Genomic DNA, 19851 nt, shown 5'->3' on the forward strand with positions numbered 1-19851 from the left:
AATTATTGACATGCTCATCAAAGTTGTTGTTGTTGTTATTATTATTATTATTATTATTATTATTATTATTATTATTATATACTTCCTCCGTCCCGCGAGTCTTGACACGTTTGGATTCGGCACGAGAATTAAGGAGTTGTAGATTAGTGTTTTAAGTGTGTAATTAATAAAGTATAAAATTGATAAAGTATGAGAGAGAAGGTAATAAAAGTGATAAAGTAGGAGAGAGAATATAATAAAGGTGATAAAGTAGGAGAGAGAAGGTAATAATTATTGCCCAAAAAGGAAACGTGTCAAGATTCGTGGGACGGCCCAAAAAGGAAAACGTGTCAAGATTCGTGGGACGGAGGGAATAGTTAAGTTCTATGGAGAAATTAATTGTTTTGCGAAATTTAGAAATGTTGAACAAATCAATAATTTTGATGAACATACCAATAATTTGATTGAACAAGTATTTTCTTTTGAGGTTCGAATCCTGGAGTGCGAGATTTTCAACAAATACGTATTTTAAACAAATACGTTCGTTCATCAAAATTTGGACACTGAATTTATTCTTAATTGTTGACAGTTTGATTGAGCATGGATGAGATTGTTTCTCGTTTCTAATAACATTTGCATTTCTCCATTGAACCTTTTCTCTCCCTATATATATAGAGTAATATAGATAATAGATAGAGGGTTACAAACGTAAATAGGATAAAATTGTGGGGGTGAATATGAACATTCACCTAATTTATCTACAAAGAATAGATTTTTTTTTTTTTTTTTTGACTTTTTATCTACAAAGGATATTGAAACTACATCTTCTTCCCCCATCGTTCCTGAAAACAGGTTGGTGGTAAGTAACAGCTGAAATTTATTGAAGCAAAAAAAAAAAAGAGAGACTGAATTTCATGGCGTTTTTTTTAATCTCGCACATTAATAGTCTGCCGAATTTTTCTGGAATTTCTGTTTCCATTCTACAATCGTAATGTCAATTTCCCCCACTTCATTTCTACTTCAATGAGAATCTCATCACACACATTCCGCATAGGGAAGGGAGCTGCGGTTATTCCTTTTCTTTTCTTTCAATTTTCAATTTATTCGGTGCTTAGACAGTAAAATTCAATAGAATTATAGCCACAAAAATCTACATTTGATTGAATTGAATTTTAATATTAATTTTTTTTTCTAGGGTTTGTGTTGAATTTACAGTTATAATGATGCTGAAGCAAATGCTAGCTTGCGGCAAAGTGTATATATCCGAAAGCAGAAACAAGGCAGCTCTGGAAGCCATTGAGATGGCAGCAAAGCTGATTCCGGAGGCCGCCATCATCAACAAATTTGAGGATGCCACTTACAACAGAGTTGGATACACTCTGGTGTCAGAAATCGGGCCGGGCTCGGATTCATCTCCGTTGAGAAACGCGGTGTTTGAGATGGTGAAGGCTGCATTTGAGGCCATTGATCTTGGGTTGCACTGTGGGAGCCATCCAAGGCTTGGTGTTGTAGACCACATTTGTTTCCACCCATTAAATGGCTCATCTTTGGACTGTGTTGCAGGAACTGCGAAGTCTCTGGCTGCAGATGTTGGTGCAGGGCTGCAAGGTTTGCTCTCTTGCTCAGTCAAATTCGAGTTTCTGCATTTGTTTTGGAGGATTATGGGGAGAAAGATTTGGTTTTTGGTGTCTGGATTTGAGTTGGTGTTGCTTGTTGAAATGATTGTGATGATGATGTATCATTGTTGGATTTTGATTAGTATGTATGATTCTGTTGTGCTTGTGAATTCATGTTATAGTTATTTTTTAGTAGTATTTATGGCTTAATTCAGACAAAGATAGGTAAAGAGCCACCATCTATATTCAGATTTCACAAGAAATTAGTAAATGATGGTGCTTAATTGTTAAAGATTATCATCTAATGTTTGTTATTTCTATGCTGAAGTTTTGGAACAGAGCACCTCAACATAGAAGGAGGTGCAATTAGTTGATTTAAAGGGTGTTCGTTGAGAGTTAGTGCAGACGCTAGAATCTGTGGAATGGTTGCATTGTTTTTGTTTCTGCTTGAGCTTTAAGAATGGCGAGCAAGATTGTTAAGTGTGTGATGAAGTCTGTGATTAAGAGTAAGACAAATCGTTTAGAAGTGAGATACTCGATAGAGGATGACTTCATAGTTGTGTCGCGAACAAAAGAGAGCATCAAAATAGCATTTATTGAGATAGTATGGAATTTGCTCAGTGTTCAGAGAGTGGTAAAATTGGTATTGATAGTGAAATTTGGCTCAAAGTTATGAAACTCGCGATTATGTTAGGCTGTGTAATTTCACGTTGCAGATAGTTCTTGCTAAAGTCGATAGGGAAAGATATTGTATACTTGAGAAGAGAGAATTTTTGTCATTCTTCGTTTTTTGGTTGATTATAAATGGTGTTCATATTGTTGTTACAGTGTGTGTTTTTTATCTTTTTTGTTTTTACTCTCTTTTGATGGAATGAACTCTAATAATCTTTTTTGTGAAGTTGCTAAAATAATTAACTTTTTACCAGAGATGATATCTCTTAATATATCATCTTTTTGTTTCTTCATCAACTTTTCTCTTTTGTTAATGATCTTATCCATAGCCTGCAGTCGCTACCTTCTTGTACGGAGCTGCACACGGTCAGGGGAGGTCGCTCGACACAATCAGGAGGGAGCTCGGCTACTTCAAGCCGAATGCAGATGGAAATCAGTGGGTAGGCAGCCTCCAATCCGAAACTCTGCAGCTGAAACCCGATGAGGGCCCTCCTCGTGCTGTTCCGAGGAAAGGGGTCGTTGTCGTTGGAGCCACACAGTGGGTCGACAACTACAATGTCCCGATATTCTCGACTGACATGGCTGCTGTTCGGAGAATAGCAAAGAGAATCAGTGGCAGAGGCGGCGGGCTTCCATCCGTGCAGTCTATGGCTCTTGCTCACGGTAAAGGTATGATCGAGGTGGCTTGCAACTTGTTGGATACGAGTAAAGCTGGTGGCGAGGATGTGCAGCGAGCAGTCGAGTGCCTCGCCCGGGAAGAAGGTATGGACGTCGGAGAGGGATACTATACCGATCTTTCGCAGAGCAAGATCATTGAGAGTTACTATAAGCTGGGCTGAACTTTCTGCATAGTAGTTTTGAAGAAGAAGAAGAAGAAACTAAGTCTCTTATATGAACCTTGCTATATTGCTTCCTTCTTGTGTAATGATTTTCCATTTATTTTCCTTTTAAATTATGAATTTTGGTCGAAATTGTAATTACAAAACTACTTCTGATATATAGAAGGGCCCAAAACTTGAAGAGCCCATATTAAGTACTTCTTCCTTTGTGGCCCGGCTAGTAGGAGCCTATACAAACGTTATACTATGATTTAAAAAGAATATTAGTCTTTTTTAGTTATAGGTTTATGGCGAAAAAATATACGAATTTCGGCGAAAATTTTACTTGAACTTTTAATTAAGCAAAACAATGTACATTAATTTATATTTTAATTATAATTTTTACCTGAATTTGACTTCCGACGAAATTAGAGCTTAATCTGACAAAAAAAATCAATTTTAAATTCGATAGTTTATGTTTTGATTATTTATTTATTTTATTTTGTATATAATATGAAGATTCGATTAGGTTCGAATCAAAAATTAATTTTTTTTTTTGTTTTTTTTGTCAGGTTACGCTCTAATTTCACCGGAAGTCAAAATCAGATAAAAATTGCAATTTTCATCAAAGTTCATGTAGTTTTTGGCCATAACCTCTTTATTTATTTATGAATAAATAAAATTTAAAGAGTACGTGACGGTAACCGCTAACCTTGAATTAGAGACCTTTGACTTGATATACTTAATTACACTATTATTAGACTAGCACGCACACATTAGTCTTTATTTCTTATTGTGACTAGAACTTATAAAATGTGAGGAACATGGATCGAATTATCGAAAGTTTTCTAATAAGACTTGAGGATTTTGTGGGGAAGATTTTTTAAAGAGAAAATCAGAAAAAGATTTATGTGTTTGAAAGTGAATATGTTGAGTATACGTAACTTATGCATGGGCATAGTATGAGAGCACGTTTACTTTGAAAGATTAATCTTGATAGATAAAAATAGTAAGGTTTTTTTTTTTTTATTAGAAAAAGTAATGATATCATTAAGGGAGGTACCAGCAGTACCACGAAGAACTTACAACAGTTTACAAATTAAATCGTTGGAACACCATGAGTCCAACTCGATCTCTTTGTCAACGATCTTCAAAATCCTATTCCAGCACCACACTCTAGTCTTAATCTCCCAAACAAAAGTTTTTGTCGCCCACCCTTGACTATGAAAACGTCTCTCATTTCTTTTTTTCCACAAAATCCAAATGCATCCCACCCAAATAGCCAAGAGCAAGTGTTGAATCTTCTTATCATTTCTAAAACTCGTAAACATACCAAGGTGCTTGTCGATGGAGAATGGCCTAGCTGTTATGATGCCAAGCCATTTTTGAATTTCATTCCACACCTCCTCCGTCTTTGGGCAGAGAAGAAAAAGGTGGTTTATCGATTCTTCCACCCCACCGCACTCTCCACACTTCGAGTCTTCCTCGCTCACCGGAATCTTCCTTTTCCTCAAGTTATCGCATGTCGGGAGACGGTTTTTCAGCATTCTCCATGTTGTCATCGAGGCTTTATGTGGAGTTTTAGCCTTCCAAACAGCATTGAGGGTCTTTGCTTCAATGGCCTGCCTAATTGGTTCACTCCTTCTGGTTTTGATCGTTGTGTATGCCGACTTGGTACTGAAATTCCTGTCCGGTGCAGCCAGCCAAATCCAAGTGTCGTTGGTACCTGCACAAGGGGAACAATGACCAATATAATTGGTAAATCTGTCAATAACCTCCTGTTCACTATGATAGATCGCAACTTTGGAATATTTCAAAATCATTGATTATTTCTATCATTTAAGCTAGCTTTTGCTTGATTTTTATCTCATGAAAAAGGTGGGATTGGAGATATCCTATTCTTGGGGATAAAAATATTTAATCATGCAAAGTAAACGCCCGACCGCCATACCATTTTGATTTGTTTTGTGCTAGCAAATTCGACCCGTTATTTGAGAAATTTATAATATTGTGCATAAGTTGTGTTTCGAGAAAATTGAAATTAAGTGTTGTAATTGCTGTAATTTACAAGTTAGGATTGTAAAATTGTGTAACTAGTTATTGTTCGTAATTCTATATGAATAAGCATAATTGAAGTTTGATAGCGTTGATTAATTCTTCAAACTAGTACCTCCATTCGTGCGATGCACGACGAACATCGAAATTAATTAATATATTTAAATAAATAAATAAATATAAATATTAAATATAATAAAAATATATAAATATTTCATATACAAACATAGAAAAAAAAGTTGTAAAAAGTAATGGAGAGAGAAAATAACATATTTTAAAAAAAATTATAATTTATTTATTTTAAATTTATTTTTGGTGATTTTTATATCATATTAAAGATCTTTTCACGAACTTAAATTTAAGATGAATATTGACTAATTTTTTCATTAATCAAATATGACGATATTTAGAAAAAAAAAATTAAAAAAAAAAAGAGAAGAGAAAAAGTTGATAGGAAGAGAGAAAAAAAATAATGAAAAAATTGGTGGAAGAAGAGAGAGAAAGAAAGAAGAAAAAAATGAAGGGAAAAATTACTCTTTTATATATTATATAAATATAGATATTGACATAGGAGGAGAAGATATATGCGTCAACCGTTCGATTGTGTTGCATTCTTTATTTAATCTTCTTTTTTTTTTTAAATAGTAGACACAATGTAAAATTTTGGATAACACCAAGAAAGCCATACATATACATATGTTGTACAATAATCCAAAAGAAATTAATGGGCCAACTGATTTTGCAAAGAAACAAAGAAATGTCATTTAATGAACATTATCCATAAGCATGTGACAACTGTCATTTAAACCCAGAATTCTAAACTCGTGCGTGTATTGGTTTTAATCACATTTTTATCACCTAAGGTCTTGGTTCGAGTCCATCGTCGTGTGATTTTAAATTTTTTTATTTATTTATGTAATTTATATATAAAAAATCTAAATCTATTCGTATTAAACCAATTTGTATTTTCGCCGTGACTCTTTACATATAGCAAAAAAAATGTATTAAAGTTTCAATCTTTTGCAATTGAAAATTTCTCAAAAATTTCCTATGATTCAAATATTCGAACCTATCATGTGTATTCAGAATTTGTCATTATTGATGGGCTATTCTAACTATAATTAAAGGAATTTACTCATGGGACAATGAAAACATGGGTTGCTATGTGGAACGTGAGATGTATTTCTATAAAATAATACATCCAAACCTAAGTAAATAATAAAATTATTCCTCTAACAAAAAGAATTATATGCTACAATATAAAAATCAAATATTTGGATGCCATAAATATGTGTGCGATGGGCCGACCCCTAGTCGAAACGGTGTATTAAATATTACTCCCTCCGTTCCATTAGTAGTATCTCATTTTCCTTTTTGAGCTGTCTCATTAGTAGTGTCACATTTCCTTTGTGGCACTATTATCTCTCTACCTAATATTTAAATAATTTTCATAAACCCACTTTATCCACTTTCTACACACTTCTTAATCTCCGTGCAAAAAAAAAATGGGACACTACTAATGGGATAGAGGGAGTAGTATAAAAGAAAATATCAATATTTTTTATTCGGCTGCTTTCATATATCTATATATAATATAAAAGAGCAGTTTAACGGCTATTTTTTCCCGTCATAATTTAAAATTATAGTTTATTTTCAAATTTCAGTTATTAAACTATGTTTTCACTTGCTGTTAATAGGTATTCGGCAGTTTTATCAAATATATATATATATAGGTATTCGGCTCGGCAGTTTTCTTTCTTTTTTTTCCAATTCAAAGCTTTTTTCTTCTTTCCTTTATTTTCTTTTATCTTTTACCTTTTTCTTTCTTTCTTTTTGACAATCATATAATATGAGTAATAAATAAAATATTCAATATGCATATCAAATTAAAGAACATAAAATTAGCTTTAATTTGATATACAATAAATATAAGATAGATTTAAGATAATAAAAATATTGAAATTTAAAGTTTCAAATTAAATTATTTTCTCTCTCTTCTCTCTTATGTTACTTCTTTTTCTTTAATGATCTATTTTCATTTGATTTATTATATTTTGTTTCCGTTAGATCCTTAACTTATTTCTTTCTCATTTAGATATTATTTTATTTTTCATTTTCTTTTGTTTTTCGGTTTTATCCTCTTCTTTTTTTTGTGCATAGCATGTTTAAGTATAATTTCATAGATATATTTGTATTTTTTTCTACGATTTTATATAAAATTTTAGACTTTTTAAAATTTAAAAATCATAAATAAAATTAAAATGAATAAATTATGGTAATTAATGCTAATTTTATCAAATAATTTTAATTAGTTATTTAATATATAATTATCATTACACTTTACATAAAATTAAAAATTTAATTTTTCATATTTAAGGTATTTGATTAATTAATGTTGATTATTTTATTTTATTTTTGAAATATATTTAGTATTTGTTTATATTTTGATTCTCTTTAACATTTATATTTATTTGTTTAAATATATTATCTAATTTCGATGTTCGCCGTGCATCGCACGGACGGGTATACTAGTGGTACATAAAATATGAATTCACCTCAAACCACATTTCTTACCTAATTTTGAATTAGTAAGAATAAATATCATATTAAACTCTAAACTATACCTGATGAAGATATATAGAATCGTATAATATATTACTATATCTTAATTATTGATTTGTCTGGTTGGTCAAGTTAGTTTGTTTCTTTTTAGATGTTTAGAAATTTATTATAAATAGGAGCTTTATTTATGTTTTAGGGGAGTCAAATTGAGAGTTAAAATGTAGAGGGTAGGATTGTTCCCTTCTCGTGGTGTTCTTCCGGTATTCATGTATTCATGAGTGAATCAACGGATTAACCCTTATTGTGGTTATCAACGGAGTTCGTATATTTATCAGTATCAAATATATTTCACGCTATTTATTAAAAATACCCTAAATTATAAGAATTAAGAAATATCATCTAACCTCAAACTATTAAGCTCGTATCAAAAATATCTCACATCCATTTTTTGATCCCCAAAAACGTGACGTGACTCGTCGAATGCAACAATGTAATATATATTTTATTTTATTTTTGTAATAATATGGCATAAAACGACGTCGTTTCATATATACCAGAAGAAAAAAAAAATCTTCTTTGAGAGATCAATCAAAAAGGAGAATATCATAACAAAATAAGAACCTAAAAATTCATTCAACAATCTTCTCTCCAACCGGTACAGATAACAAAGACATAAAGACTAAGAGGAAATGCTCAAAATGTTAAAGAGAAATAGACCGAACAACATTCTGCATTTCAAAATCACGAAGAAAGTATTACGCACGAAAAAATATCAATTTTATAGAGCCGATTTTGCACGAATTCGCTGCTCCAAATCACCGAGTTTGGGATTATAATAAATCGAATGAGAGTTAGGATTCTCCCATCTCCCAACTATTTCAAACTTTTGAAAACTAATTTCAATTAGGGTTTGTTAATTAAAAGCAATTTATTTTTAAAGGAAAGAAAAAGTTACGGTTTATTTTAAAAATCCATAGTGGATTAATTTTTTTTTGGGTAAATATCACTTTAAACCCCAAACTATTTTCGCACTATCAATTATATCCTGAACTATTTAAAATAATTTTTTAAACCTTGAACTATCAATTTTGTATCAATTGTACCTTTTATCCATTATTCATCCTTTGAATTTTTAATGAGTAATGCATATAATCACGTCGTTTTATATAATATAGGTCAGAAAAAGAATGATTGTAAATACATTGTGGTATCTGGTAAGCCACGTCAAATTTTTGAAGCTAAAAAAATAAACGAATGTTACAATTGATACAAAATTAATAGTTCAAGGTTTAAAAAATTATTTTCGATAGTTCAGGATAAAATTGATAGTGCGAAAATAGTTTGGGGTTTAAAGTGATATTTACCCCTTTTTTTAATGACATGGTACGAAACGACATTATTTTATGTCATGTCTTTTAGAAAAATAAAAATATAAATTATACTATGGCATCTGGCGAGTCACGTCGCGTTTTTGGTGATCGAAAAATGGACGAGGGATATTTTTTATATGAACTTAATAATTTGAGGTTGTAGACGATATTTCTTATAGTTCAGGGTATTTTTGATAAAAATGGGTATAGTTTAGGGTTTAATGTGATATTTACCCTATTCACAATATACAAATTTTCAAATATTCTAACTTTTCACGCTATAATTAATTTTCGATAAATTAATATTATTATGATTACTTAAAGTGATAAATTAGTGTATTGGCGATATCGTAGCTACTAGCTAGTTAAAATGACTAAGACATTTAACTATATTATTTAGTATATTGGCCATTTAAGTCATTTAGACATTTTAGAGGTTCACATCAGCATTAATTTGATAACAATTAATAATTGTATTAAAAATTAGAACGGTTTAAAATTTGTGTATTTAAAGAATATATCTAATTCATGTGTGAAATTAAAATTTGCTGAAATTTTTTGTATTCAAACGCAATTACGTACCCATTTCACATATAAATAAATAAATAAATTTTATCGCAACTTTGAAGAACCTATATATATGAAGCCCATTATATATTATTATTATTATTATTATTATTATTATTATTATTATTATTATTATTATTATTATTATTATTATTATTATTATTATTATTATTATTATTATTATTATTATTATTATTATTATTATTATTATTATTATTATTATTATTATTATTATTATTATTGTTTCCGTCGTCGTTGTCGTCTTACAAATTTTGATTATATTGATAATGTTTTTACTTGTTTTAATTTTAAGATATCTTAGTGAGGGGCTTTTGCTTTAAGTTATGGTTTTGGGTACATCCAGGTGTACCGTACAATCGGGTTATATTTTCACTTAAATTTAGTCCGTATCTTGATTTGAACTCATACCCTGACTCAACCCATATAAATAATATTATTATTTTGGATACGGGTCAACCCAATTGTACGATACACTCATGTGTACCCAAGATTTTGTGTTGCTTCTTTTAATACCCAAATTTCGAAACATTTTTTTTTTTTTTTTGATCGGGCAAAGTCATGTTAGATGTTAGTAGTTAGTTCCCCCCATCCACTTCAGGAACCACCTTATCTCTCCATTCACCAAGTCCACCTTATATCTCCAATCTCCAATTCGCTTCCAAGAGGGATCGAACCCGGGTCACTTCACTTAAGTGAGGACCTGGTGGCCAGTGAGCTAAGCCCCCTGATTCAAATTTCGAAATTTCGAAACATATGTACTCAAATTATCCACTTTTTTTATTTGCTACAGCCTACACTATATACCTGTTCTAGTTCTTTTTATATACTTGTTTATTTGAAAAAGCTATTTTGATTGTGATGTATATTACACGCACGCCCACATTGTGATTGCAACAATGATTTGTATGATGATCCTAATTATTTTGTTACTATGCTGCCAATCATTTTGCCAACTTATGCATTTTTCCGATTCCAAAATATAACTCATTTTTCCAGTGTGAATTAAAAAGAAATTCCCCATTCAAAAATCATCTCGAAACTAAATCATTAATTAGCTAACCCAAAGTATACCAATTAAGTTGTCATTTTTCGATTCCAAATTGAAAATTTAATTTTCCGATTGAAAAATTGATGTAAATCCCATTAAAAATTTTAATTTCCCGATTATAAATTAAAATTTTCCATTGGAAATTTTGATTGAAAAATTGATACTAATCACACCTACTTCTTTAATTTGTGAGATTCTTCCAACAATTCAAGTTGAGAAAAGACTGACATGATTGGGAGAATACCTGATTCTTTGATTCGTATGAACTGAGCCGAGTCGAATACCTCGAGCCTGGGGCTCGGTTCGTGAAAATTTGGCTCAGCTGGAGTTCAGCTCGAGCTTGAATTCGAGCTTTAAAATGGGCTCGAGCTCGGCTCGCCTATATAATACTAAGCTCGAGTTTGGTTCGAATTCGGCTCGTTAATTATTCGTTGATCTCGAGCTCGAGGCTCAAATTTGGCTCGAATTTCGAGCTCGATTTCAAGTTCGGTTCGAATTATTTATATATTAAGGTTACATTAAAATAAAAAAATTATAATTGTTCATATATTTCTAAACTATTTATGAGTCATAATTTATAATTTATTTTTAACAAATAGATAATTTGTCAAGTTAGTTGTAAATTATTTTTTTAATTATAAGAATTATTTTTATTATTCAAAAAATATTTAATAAATGAAATATATAAAATTATTATTTAATGAACATATTCGCAAACCTGTTCACGAACATATTGGTGATCCTATTCGCGAGATTATCTCGCGAAGGTACGAGCCGAACATGTACAGGCTCAAGTTCGGCTCGATAATTTTATCGAGCTCGGATTCGTTCGGGCTCGAATTCGGCTCGTTTAGAAAACAAACGAATTTCGAATGAGCTTTTTTCGAGTCGAACTCTGAATAGTTCGCGAGCGGTTTGGTTCATTTACAGCCCTATTTGTCATTATTCTTTAAATGACAATATTTTTATTTAATACATACTCAAAAATTAGAAATAGTTATATATGTAGTATAGCAATCTTGTAAAGTGGATATTTTTGGTACCTCATTACAAATAAAGATAGTTTGATATCTTCCCACATATATCATTACTATACATAACAAAATTAAAATAGACAAACTAAAATTCATAAAATAAAACTCTTCTTAATAAATATAGATAATTTTCGTGCACCTGTCTTGTATCCCACAAATGTAAGGTAAAAGAACAAGAGAAAGATACAAAAATATCGCAATCAACATATGTTGCATGTGAGCTTATTTTAATCTTTTATTCTGTTTCTGTTTTGACACTACAGTTTTAAATTTTTTTCAAGAGTGACACGTTGGGGGTGGGGTGTTTGGCTAAATATGCATCAATGCTGAGTCAAGAACACACGGATTACACCAACTGTTGCAGCAGATATCAAAGATCATTTTTTTTTTTTTTTTAATTTTTGCCTTTGATCATTCCTCACAGGAGAAAAGCTTCACGCAGAGGGAAATTTTGAGGAAATGGACTTCAACCAAACTTACGATAATGTAAGAACTCATTTTTCTTGCTTGTGTTTTTTTTTTTGTCATTTTTTTCCCAAAAATTTATAGCTACTCTTTGTTTTGATTTGAAGTCTAAGAAAATAGTAAAGAATTAAGTTAAATTTCGTTATGTTACCTCTATGAATTTGAGAAGGCAGTGCCTGGAAGAACAATGATTTAATAGGATTTAACTAGAATTATTGAATATCACGAAAATAATACTAATAATAAATTAATTAATTTGGTGGGAAGAAAAAGAAATGAGTGAATTTAGTACAGCTGAGGAAAATCCTGAGTTAAAATTCAACTCTTAATTTGAACTTGTGAAAAGGAATAGACATTTCAAAGTTCTATATATAAATGCAGTAAAGAGTTTGGAAATGTTGAGTGTTTGATCTTTGATAAATGATGATTGATGATTCTAGGGTTCATGATTGAGTTCTTAGAAGCTAATTAAGTTGGATTTTCTGCTCTTCACAAATGGAATCAAGCATAATTTTGATTAGAACTTCACAAATTAACTGAAAATTCCCCCAAATTTGGTTGCTGATTTGGCTTAGGACAAGAAGAAAACGATGAAGCAATCAATGCTGCTCTGCTGCAAAGTGTACATTTCCGAATCGAGAAACGGAGCTGCCCTCGATCTGATCGAACGGGCAGCGAGGCGCGATGGGGAGACCGTGATCGTGAACAAGTTCAAGGACGATGATTACAATCGAGTACGATACAATCTTGTGTCGTATGTCGTTCATGACAGCTTAGGGTGTCCAATCTACACACCCCTGCAGCAGAGTGTTGTGGCCATGGCCGAGGCTGCCTATGGGGCCGTAGACCTCGAGGCGCACAGCGGGGCCCACCCCCGGCTGGGTGTCGTCGATGACATTGTGTGCCATCCGCTGGCCCGGGCCTCGTTGGATGAGGCTGCCTGGCTTGCAAAGACCATTGCCTCGGATATCGGGAGTAGATTCCAAGGTGTCTTGATTTTCTATATATTGAAGAATTTGGATGAATCTTGAGAATGTGCCTACTTATTGAAGCCTTTTGTGATTGAATATTGAAATAGTGTCTACGTGTTTAAACGTTTTGTTTGGTTGAATCTTGAAATTGTGTCTATTTTTTAACCCTTTTGTGATTGAATCTTGAAAATGTGGTTGAATCTTGAAATTGTGTCTATTTGTTTGAAACATTTTGTAGGTTGAATCTTGAAGTTGTGTCTATTTGTTGAAGCTTTTGTGATTGAATAGTGAAAATGTGTCTATTTGTTGAAGCCTTTTGTGATTGAATCTTGAAAATGTGGTTGGAGTTGTGGTTGAATCTTGAATTGTGTCTATTTGTTTGAAACATTTCAATGGTTGACTCTTGAAATTATGTCTATTTGTTGAAGCCTTTTTGTGATTGAATCTTGTAAATGTCTCTGTTTGTTTGAAACATTTTGTTGGTTGAGTCTTGAAATTGTATCTATTTATTGAAGCATTTTGTGATTGAATCTTGAGATTGTGTTTATTTCTTGAAGCATTTTCTAATATGTAAATTGAATCTTGAAAATGTGTCTATTTGTTTGAAGCACATTCTGAAATGTAACTTAGTTGAATCTTGAAATTGTGTCCATTTGTTGAAGCATTGTGTGATGTGTTTGTTGTTTCAAACCAATGCAGTGCCAGTATACCTATACGGCGCAGCTCACCCGACGGGGCGGGCGCTGGAGGCCATCAGGCGCGAGCTCGGCTTCTACCGGCCCAACTTCATGGGAAACCTCTGGGCCGGCTGGGCGCAGCCGGAGATTCTGCCCGAGAAACCTGACCAAGGGCCGGAATCCGTATCGCGAGCTAGGGGCGTCGCGATGGTTGGCGCGCGTCCCTGGGTTTCCACCTACAACGTGCCTATCTTGTCCACGGACGTCTCTGCCACAAGGCGGATAGCTCTGATGGTGAGTGCCCGGGGCGGAGGCCTGCCTACGGTGCAGACGCTGGGGCTCGTCCACGGCGAGGACTCGACCGAGATAGCTTGTATGTTGCTCGAACCGAACCGGATCGGAGCCGACCGGGTTCAGAAACAGGTGGAGTTGCTGGCTGCAGGAGAAGGGCTTGATGTGGAGAAGGGCTATTTCACTGATGTTCCTCCAGAAATTATCATTGAAAGATACATAAAATCCATTTCTAATGATTCTTCTTGAAATGGATTGTGTATTCAAATCAATCTAAACAGAGATGACATGAATGGAATTTGCATAATGTATGTATGTATGTTGTTGCTTTACAGTCTATTGAAATTGGTGGTTCATTGCATATCAAGACTTGGCTCATTCATTAGGAAAAGAGAAGCATTAGAGTTGGAACACTACTATGTTGCAGATTTAATTTGCTGATAATTATCTAGAATTAATGTTTTGTGTTTGTGTTTGCAGAGTTAATTAATTTTGAATTTTAGATGTTATGATACATAAATGAAAATGGGATTCTCATTCACATAGAGAAACTTATATATGAGCTGGATCCTTTGTAATTATACAAAAGTAATGAAACATAAGATACTATAATGCTAATGCACAATACACTAATTAAAGGATTTCCAATGCTTTAATGATGTGATGATGAATAAAGGTTAAAATTTGGAGTTTAAATTTTTTTAGATCACTATTTTATAGCGGTTTATAAAATAGGTCATTTTTTTTTTGAATTTACAATAATAAACTAATTATTTTAAGTTTCAGAGTTTCGTGAGCCACATTTAGACTCAATCGGACTACTTTGGGCTACATTTAAGCCCATATTTGGGTCCAAATGTGACATGTAGACGTGGTCCAAATATGACTCAATAACGTTAAAATTTAAGACATAATTCTGCAAGTCTGAAAAAATTGACATATTTTTATAAATCGCCTTAAGACAACGATCATAAGGAATTTTAAACTCCAAAAACTTGTGTAAAAGATGCATGGTGTATCTACAAAATTTAATTATTAGGTTGGACCATGTATTTTAAATTCAAAAAAATTGTGTACAAAATGCACATGGTGTATATCTACAAAATTTAATTATTAGGGTGGACCATGTATATGCACATACACGTACAAATTTATCTTATAAAATATGAAATTCGGTATGAAAATAATGATTAAAGAAATTAAAATTTTAATTATTTATGACATTCGAATCTTTAAAACACAAATTCATTAAGCAAAAAGTAGAATAAGACATACAAGAAAATATCTTTATTGTATGTCTTGCATGATTAATCAATGACAATTAAAATCGCCAAAATTCAAGACAGATAAGATGAAGTACTATAAGATGGAAAAACATTAGTATAATAATTGTCAATTAATCGTGGTAACATGAACAAGCAACAATGCTGAGGATTTGGTTTAGAGTATTGTGATACCAAATTAGCTAGGTATGGAGTTTTTTTATATGATTTTTTTAGGGGATATATATTCAGACTCTAAATCGATTTCTACTTACTAATAACGATTTAGATTTTTTTTTCTTCCTTTCTAGGAAATAAAGGTTAGTGTTTGGATAGCCTCATTTATTAGTAAACGATGGCGGTAATAACACCGAGCAACTCTGCTTCAAAAAAAAATCCAAGTAAACGATGGAGATAATAAATATTAAAATCAGGGACACATAAAATCATAAATTGATGGAATTATACTAGGGAGGGTTGATTAGGCGGCGGCGGCATCGGTAGGGGCGGGGCCGACATGATACTCGGCTGCGGTGTGTAGGGCATAGGCTACGTACAAGAGCGCCGCCCTCTCGGGCAGAAACCGACGGACGCGCCTTCCACTAATAACCAAAATGCCACTCGTGATCGTGGCCGACATATTGAGTGTGATACTATCTGCTATAACGCAAAGCTAACTAACTGCCACAATGAAATTAGACAGAAGAGGGAGAAATCAAGAACCCAAAAAAAAAAAACTAATCCATAACTGCAGAAATATAATCCCGCCAAAAGATGTCTATTAATTTATTAGATATCAATATCATGTTTGGTAAGATATACTTTCATCATCTCATTAGGAAATTTATTTGTATATTTTTATTTCCAATAATTTTTTTTAATTCTTGTGTGAATTTCAATTAGCTTATATATAGTGGACAGAGTAAGTATAAAAAAAGTGTTACGCTTTCACATTTTTCAGATGCGATACAAAATCAAACGAGCCCTTAAGGCTTTATATGTATCTATTATATCCTTATCGTGCATAGCAAACGAACCCGGCCTCTACATGACCGAGTCCTAGTCCTCCTCAAATATACTATCAATTTCAAACTCGAAAATAAATATTGTTCACTTTTAAACGTACGCTAAGCCCACATCCAAAATTAGTTTATATAAAATAAACAACATTGAATATTATACATCAAATCAATACAAGAAATAGAAAGTTTGCAAGGGAACAACAAAAATTGACAGAAATTTTAAGGTAATAGCTTATGTTAATCTAAATCCCACTTCAAATTTTGCTGGGAATTGGTAAAGGGATCAAGAATGCCTGCCTCTCCCACCACCGTGACGCCCACGGCCTCTGTGATTCCCCCTTCCTCCACCACGGCCACCGCTGCCACGGCCACCGCGGCCTCCATTGAAACTGAAGGCCGGAGGTGGCGACTGCAAACCACGACTATCTTGGGATCCCTGAGGATGAACTGCTTGCTCTCCGCCACCATTCAGAGGCGGCGGTGGACCTTGCTGGCCCTGCATTCCAAACTGAGACGGATTCAACGTGTTCTGACCCATAGGCCAAGGTGGAATCGCCCCGCCAATGTTTGGCAGTCCAGCCAGTGGATTGAAGGCTGGTGACATCCCGGGAATCATACCAATTTGCTGTTGAAACGCTGCACCACCGGTTTGTAAAGGTGCCGGGTATAGGAAAGGTAGGTTTTGCTGCATCCACAGCATACCGTTTGGCGGCAGCCCAGCAAGAAGGTTTGCATTTTGTTGCTGGTGTTGTGGAAACCCATTGTTCCAATTTCCATTCGGAGTAGGAAAGGCCGGTGCTTGAGGTCTGTGTTGGAATGGAGGAACCGGGCCTTGATCACCAACAAAACCTTGCCTAGAGCCCGACGAGCCTAGGTGGTGGTTGTCTTGGTTTACTGAAATTCCAACTCGAGGAGCAAAACGTTGGTCTTGTGGAGGAGTTTGAGCTGTAGAATCACGGTTATTGTTCCAGTTCCTGTTCCCGTTCTGATTCTTCTGCTGCCGTTTCTCCTTCCTCTTGTTTCCGGGCTTGGAATCATTAGTCCCCCTTTTCTTCATCTTCAGCATCCTCCTGTACTCGGCCTCTTTCTCGTCATCTGAGAATTCGCCATCTTCAGACAATTCCTCGTCGTTCTCATTAGACGCATCATACCCTTTCTTGTAGAGATTCTTGTTATTCAGTACATGATCTGCAAACTCTGCAACGAACGAGATCAAGGTGCCTTGCTGGATCCCCGTGGGGACTTCATCCTCGGAGTTGTATCTCACAATGTAGTAAGGGTTCTTGACGGGCCCAAAGATTTCATCGATGATCCCCAGAGGGGATCTACTTTCAGTGATCCAAAGAATAGAGCCTTCGTTGAGAGGATTGTGTTTCTCGACCCCTTCCACAATTACTTGGGAGTCAATGATCTGTTCAATGTTAATGATACAAATTCAATCCATGAAACACCAAACAAGAAAAGATATCATCAATGAGCTCGAAGTACAGTGATCAGTAGCAATGTAGCAAAGAAGTTTTACCGACAAAATCGTTCCAACCGGAAGGGTTTCATGATGTGGTTCCAATGTCACATTGACAGAAGGAACTGGAGGGAGATCCTGCATAGTGAGAAAGACAAAGTAGAACAATATAAGCTTCGTTTCCGCAATTAGGAGCAAATACGGCTAAGAAAGTCCGTAGTGCACGTGATAAGATCAGGCACAACCATGAAATTAGTCAAATTACTATGTTAAGGGCACGTGCAAAACTTAGACCTTTATTGAAGCTTTCTAGCTATATCATTGTTCCTTCCTCCTCCCTTTCTCTTCAAGAAGGGGCATAGCATTATCTCCAATTATGAAATTATGGCTCGTGGCATTACCTTCTATTTTCGTTGCATGAGACGAAGGTGTTTCATTAAAGACATATATCAAGCATCAAAGGGCTCAAACCAAGTTAAACTTCTTTCTCAAGATTTTCATTAGCTAATGAAATCACCTCTGCACATCATTTTCTTAGTTCAAGTTAACTCCAACAATTCCACATTCTCTAAAATTTGACAAATTAAATTACATTCTATAATTCTCTCCAACTCAAGTGATCAATATTTCATACATTAGGCAACATCACAACACCATTTAGCAATAAACAAGTTACACATGCCTTCATGATCTATATATATAGCAAGTGTTTAAACAACAGAAATAGACCACAAGTCACACACGCGCACACTATCACGAACCTTGAGCTCATTCTTAGATTTGATCGGCCCGCCTCCACCACCACCATCATCATCTTCAGCATCACTCCAAGCAACCATCTCTTCCAGCTCAGACAACATAATCTCACCATCTTCTACTTCAGTCTCTTCATCAACGCTACCCTCCTCGTTCTTGCCTTTCTTCTTGCCACCATCCTCGTCCTCACTAGACGATGAAGAGGAAGACGAAGATGATGAGTCCGACGAGCTCTCATCCTCAGACACCTCACCTCTCCCACTCTCATCAACCTTATTCTCACTCTCACCAACTCCCACCACTTCACCATCACTCTTCATACCATCACAACGAGCAACAGCCATTTTCACACTCTTAGAGCCGTCGTCAACTACGACTTCTTCACCAGCATTACTCACCGAATCAACAACTGGAACACATAGATTTTTTGCTGCACCATCTAAGCTCACTTTCCCAAGCTGCTCCTCAATCAAACACCCTAAATCCCCCAACTTCCTCTCACTTCCATCTCCTGCAACACTCATTCTCTGACTACCCTTTTCACCACATATCTCAAAAGCCCCAATTTCTCCATCTTCAAGCCCTAAACTACACGGAGACTCCGCCTCCTTCACACTCGAACCCTCCCCATTTCCATCCCCTAGACAAACCGCATCGCCGAAAACCTCAAATTCCTTCTTGATATCAACTAATTCACATCGCAGCGATTCGAAATCGACTATTTCTCCTCCCAAATCAGCCATATCCGCCCCGCCTCCTTCCGTGAACCAACCGCTGAGGGCCTCAAAATCAAGATACGAATCCGAAAACGAAGAGGGGAAATCGTCCAGCTCCGGAAGGAAGATGTCGTTTGCTTTCTTGGGATCCGATGAAGATTGGTTCTTGACGACGCCTTCGTCCTCGTCCGCTTTTGCTACTTCAACAGCGGGATTCTGCAAGAAACCAACCATTTTCAGCAGCAGAAGAATTTGGGGTTCTTGAGGCCGATAATTTCATGGCTTTTGAGATGTATGGTATGTGAATTATATTTATACATGCGATTTTGAAGACGGAAAATCAGGGAGAAGGCTGTGTTTAGGGGTGGAGAAAGAGGATTTTCTTAAACCCTAGGGTTTAGTTGCAGGTACTTGTACGATTCTTGTGTTGCCCTTTTCCAAATTTTATTTTTGTTTTTTTATTTTATTTTCTTGCCTTTTTTTAAGC

The 19851-nt window shown here is 34.5% G+C and overlaps 3 protein-coding genes across 5 annotated transcripts; 2 read left to right on the top strand and 1 right to left on the bottom strand.

Moving 5' to 3' along the window:
- The first annotated feature begins 755 nt into the window (after positions 1 to 755).
- Positions 756 to 3303, top strand: LOC131002417 (uncharacterized). Of its 3 annotated transcripts, none has more exons than XM_057928918.1 (3): positions 756 to 838; positions 1175 to 1587; positions 2604 to 3303. In XM_057928918.1, exons 2-3 carry the CDS (start codon positions 1200 to 1202, stop codon positions 3104 to 3106), a joined length of 891 nt encoding a protein of 296 aa, XP_057784901.1. In that variant the 5' UTR covers positions 756 to 838; positions 1175 to 1199; the 3' UTR covers positions 3107 to 3303. The 3 variants fall into 3 exon arrangements, with proteins under 3 accessions (XP_057784901.1, XP_057784902.1, XP_057784903.1); XM_057928919.1 differs by having other exon boundaries at positions 775 to 1047; XM_057928920.1 differs by having other exon boundaries at positions 775 to 831.
- An 8695-nt stretch (positions 3304 to 11998) lies between these two features.
- Positions 11999 to 14513, top strand: LOC131002418 (uncharacterized). The gene is made up of 3 exons (XM_057928921.1): positions 11999 to 12228; positions 12783 to 13194; positions 13878 to 14513. Exons 1-3 carry the CDS (start codon positions 12202 to 12204, stop codon positions 14393 to 14395), a joined length of 957 nt encoding a protein of 318 aa, XP_057784904.1. The 5' UTR covers positions 11999 to 12201; the 3' UTR covers positions 14396 to 14513.
- Positions 14514 to 16557: 2044 nt separating this feature from the next.
- On the bottom strand, positions 16558 to 19798 carry LOC131002420 (H/ACA ribonucleoprotein complex non-core subunit NAF1). Its single transcript, XM_057928922.1, has 3 exons — positions 18654 to 19798; positions 17953 to 18030; positions 16558 to 17841 (listed from the first exon to the last, which is right to left on the bottom strand). The coding sequence occupies exons 1-3, from the start codon at positions 19596 to 19598 to the stop codon at positions 16714 to 16716; spliced, it is 2151 nt and encodes a 716-aa protein (XP_057784905.1). The 5' UTR covers positions 19599 to 19798; the 3' UTR covers positions 16558 to 16713.
- Between the last annotated feature and the right edge of the window lie 53 nt (positions 19799 to 19851).

The sequence above is a fragment of the Salvia miltiorrhiza genome, unplaced genomic scaffold (assembly GCF_028751815.1).
Source record: "Salvia miltiorrhiza cultivar Shanhuang (shh) unplaced genomic scaffold, IMPLAD_Smil_shh fragScaff_scaffold_132_2, whole genome shotgun sequence".
Lineage (NCBI taxonomy): Eukaryota > Viridiplantae > Streptophyta > Magnoliopsida > Lamiales > Lamiaceae > Salvia > Salvia miltiorrhiza.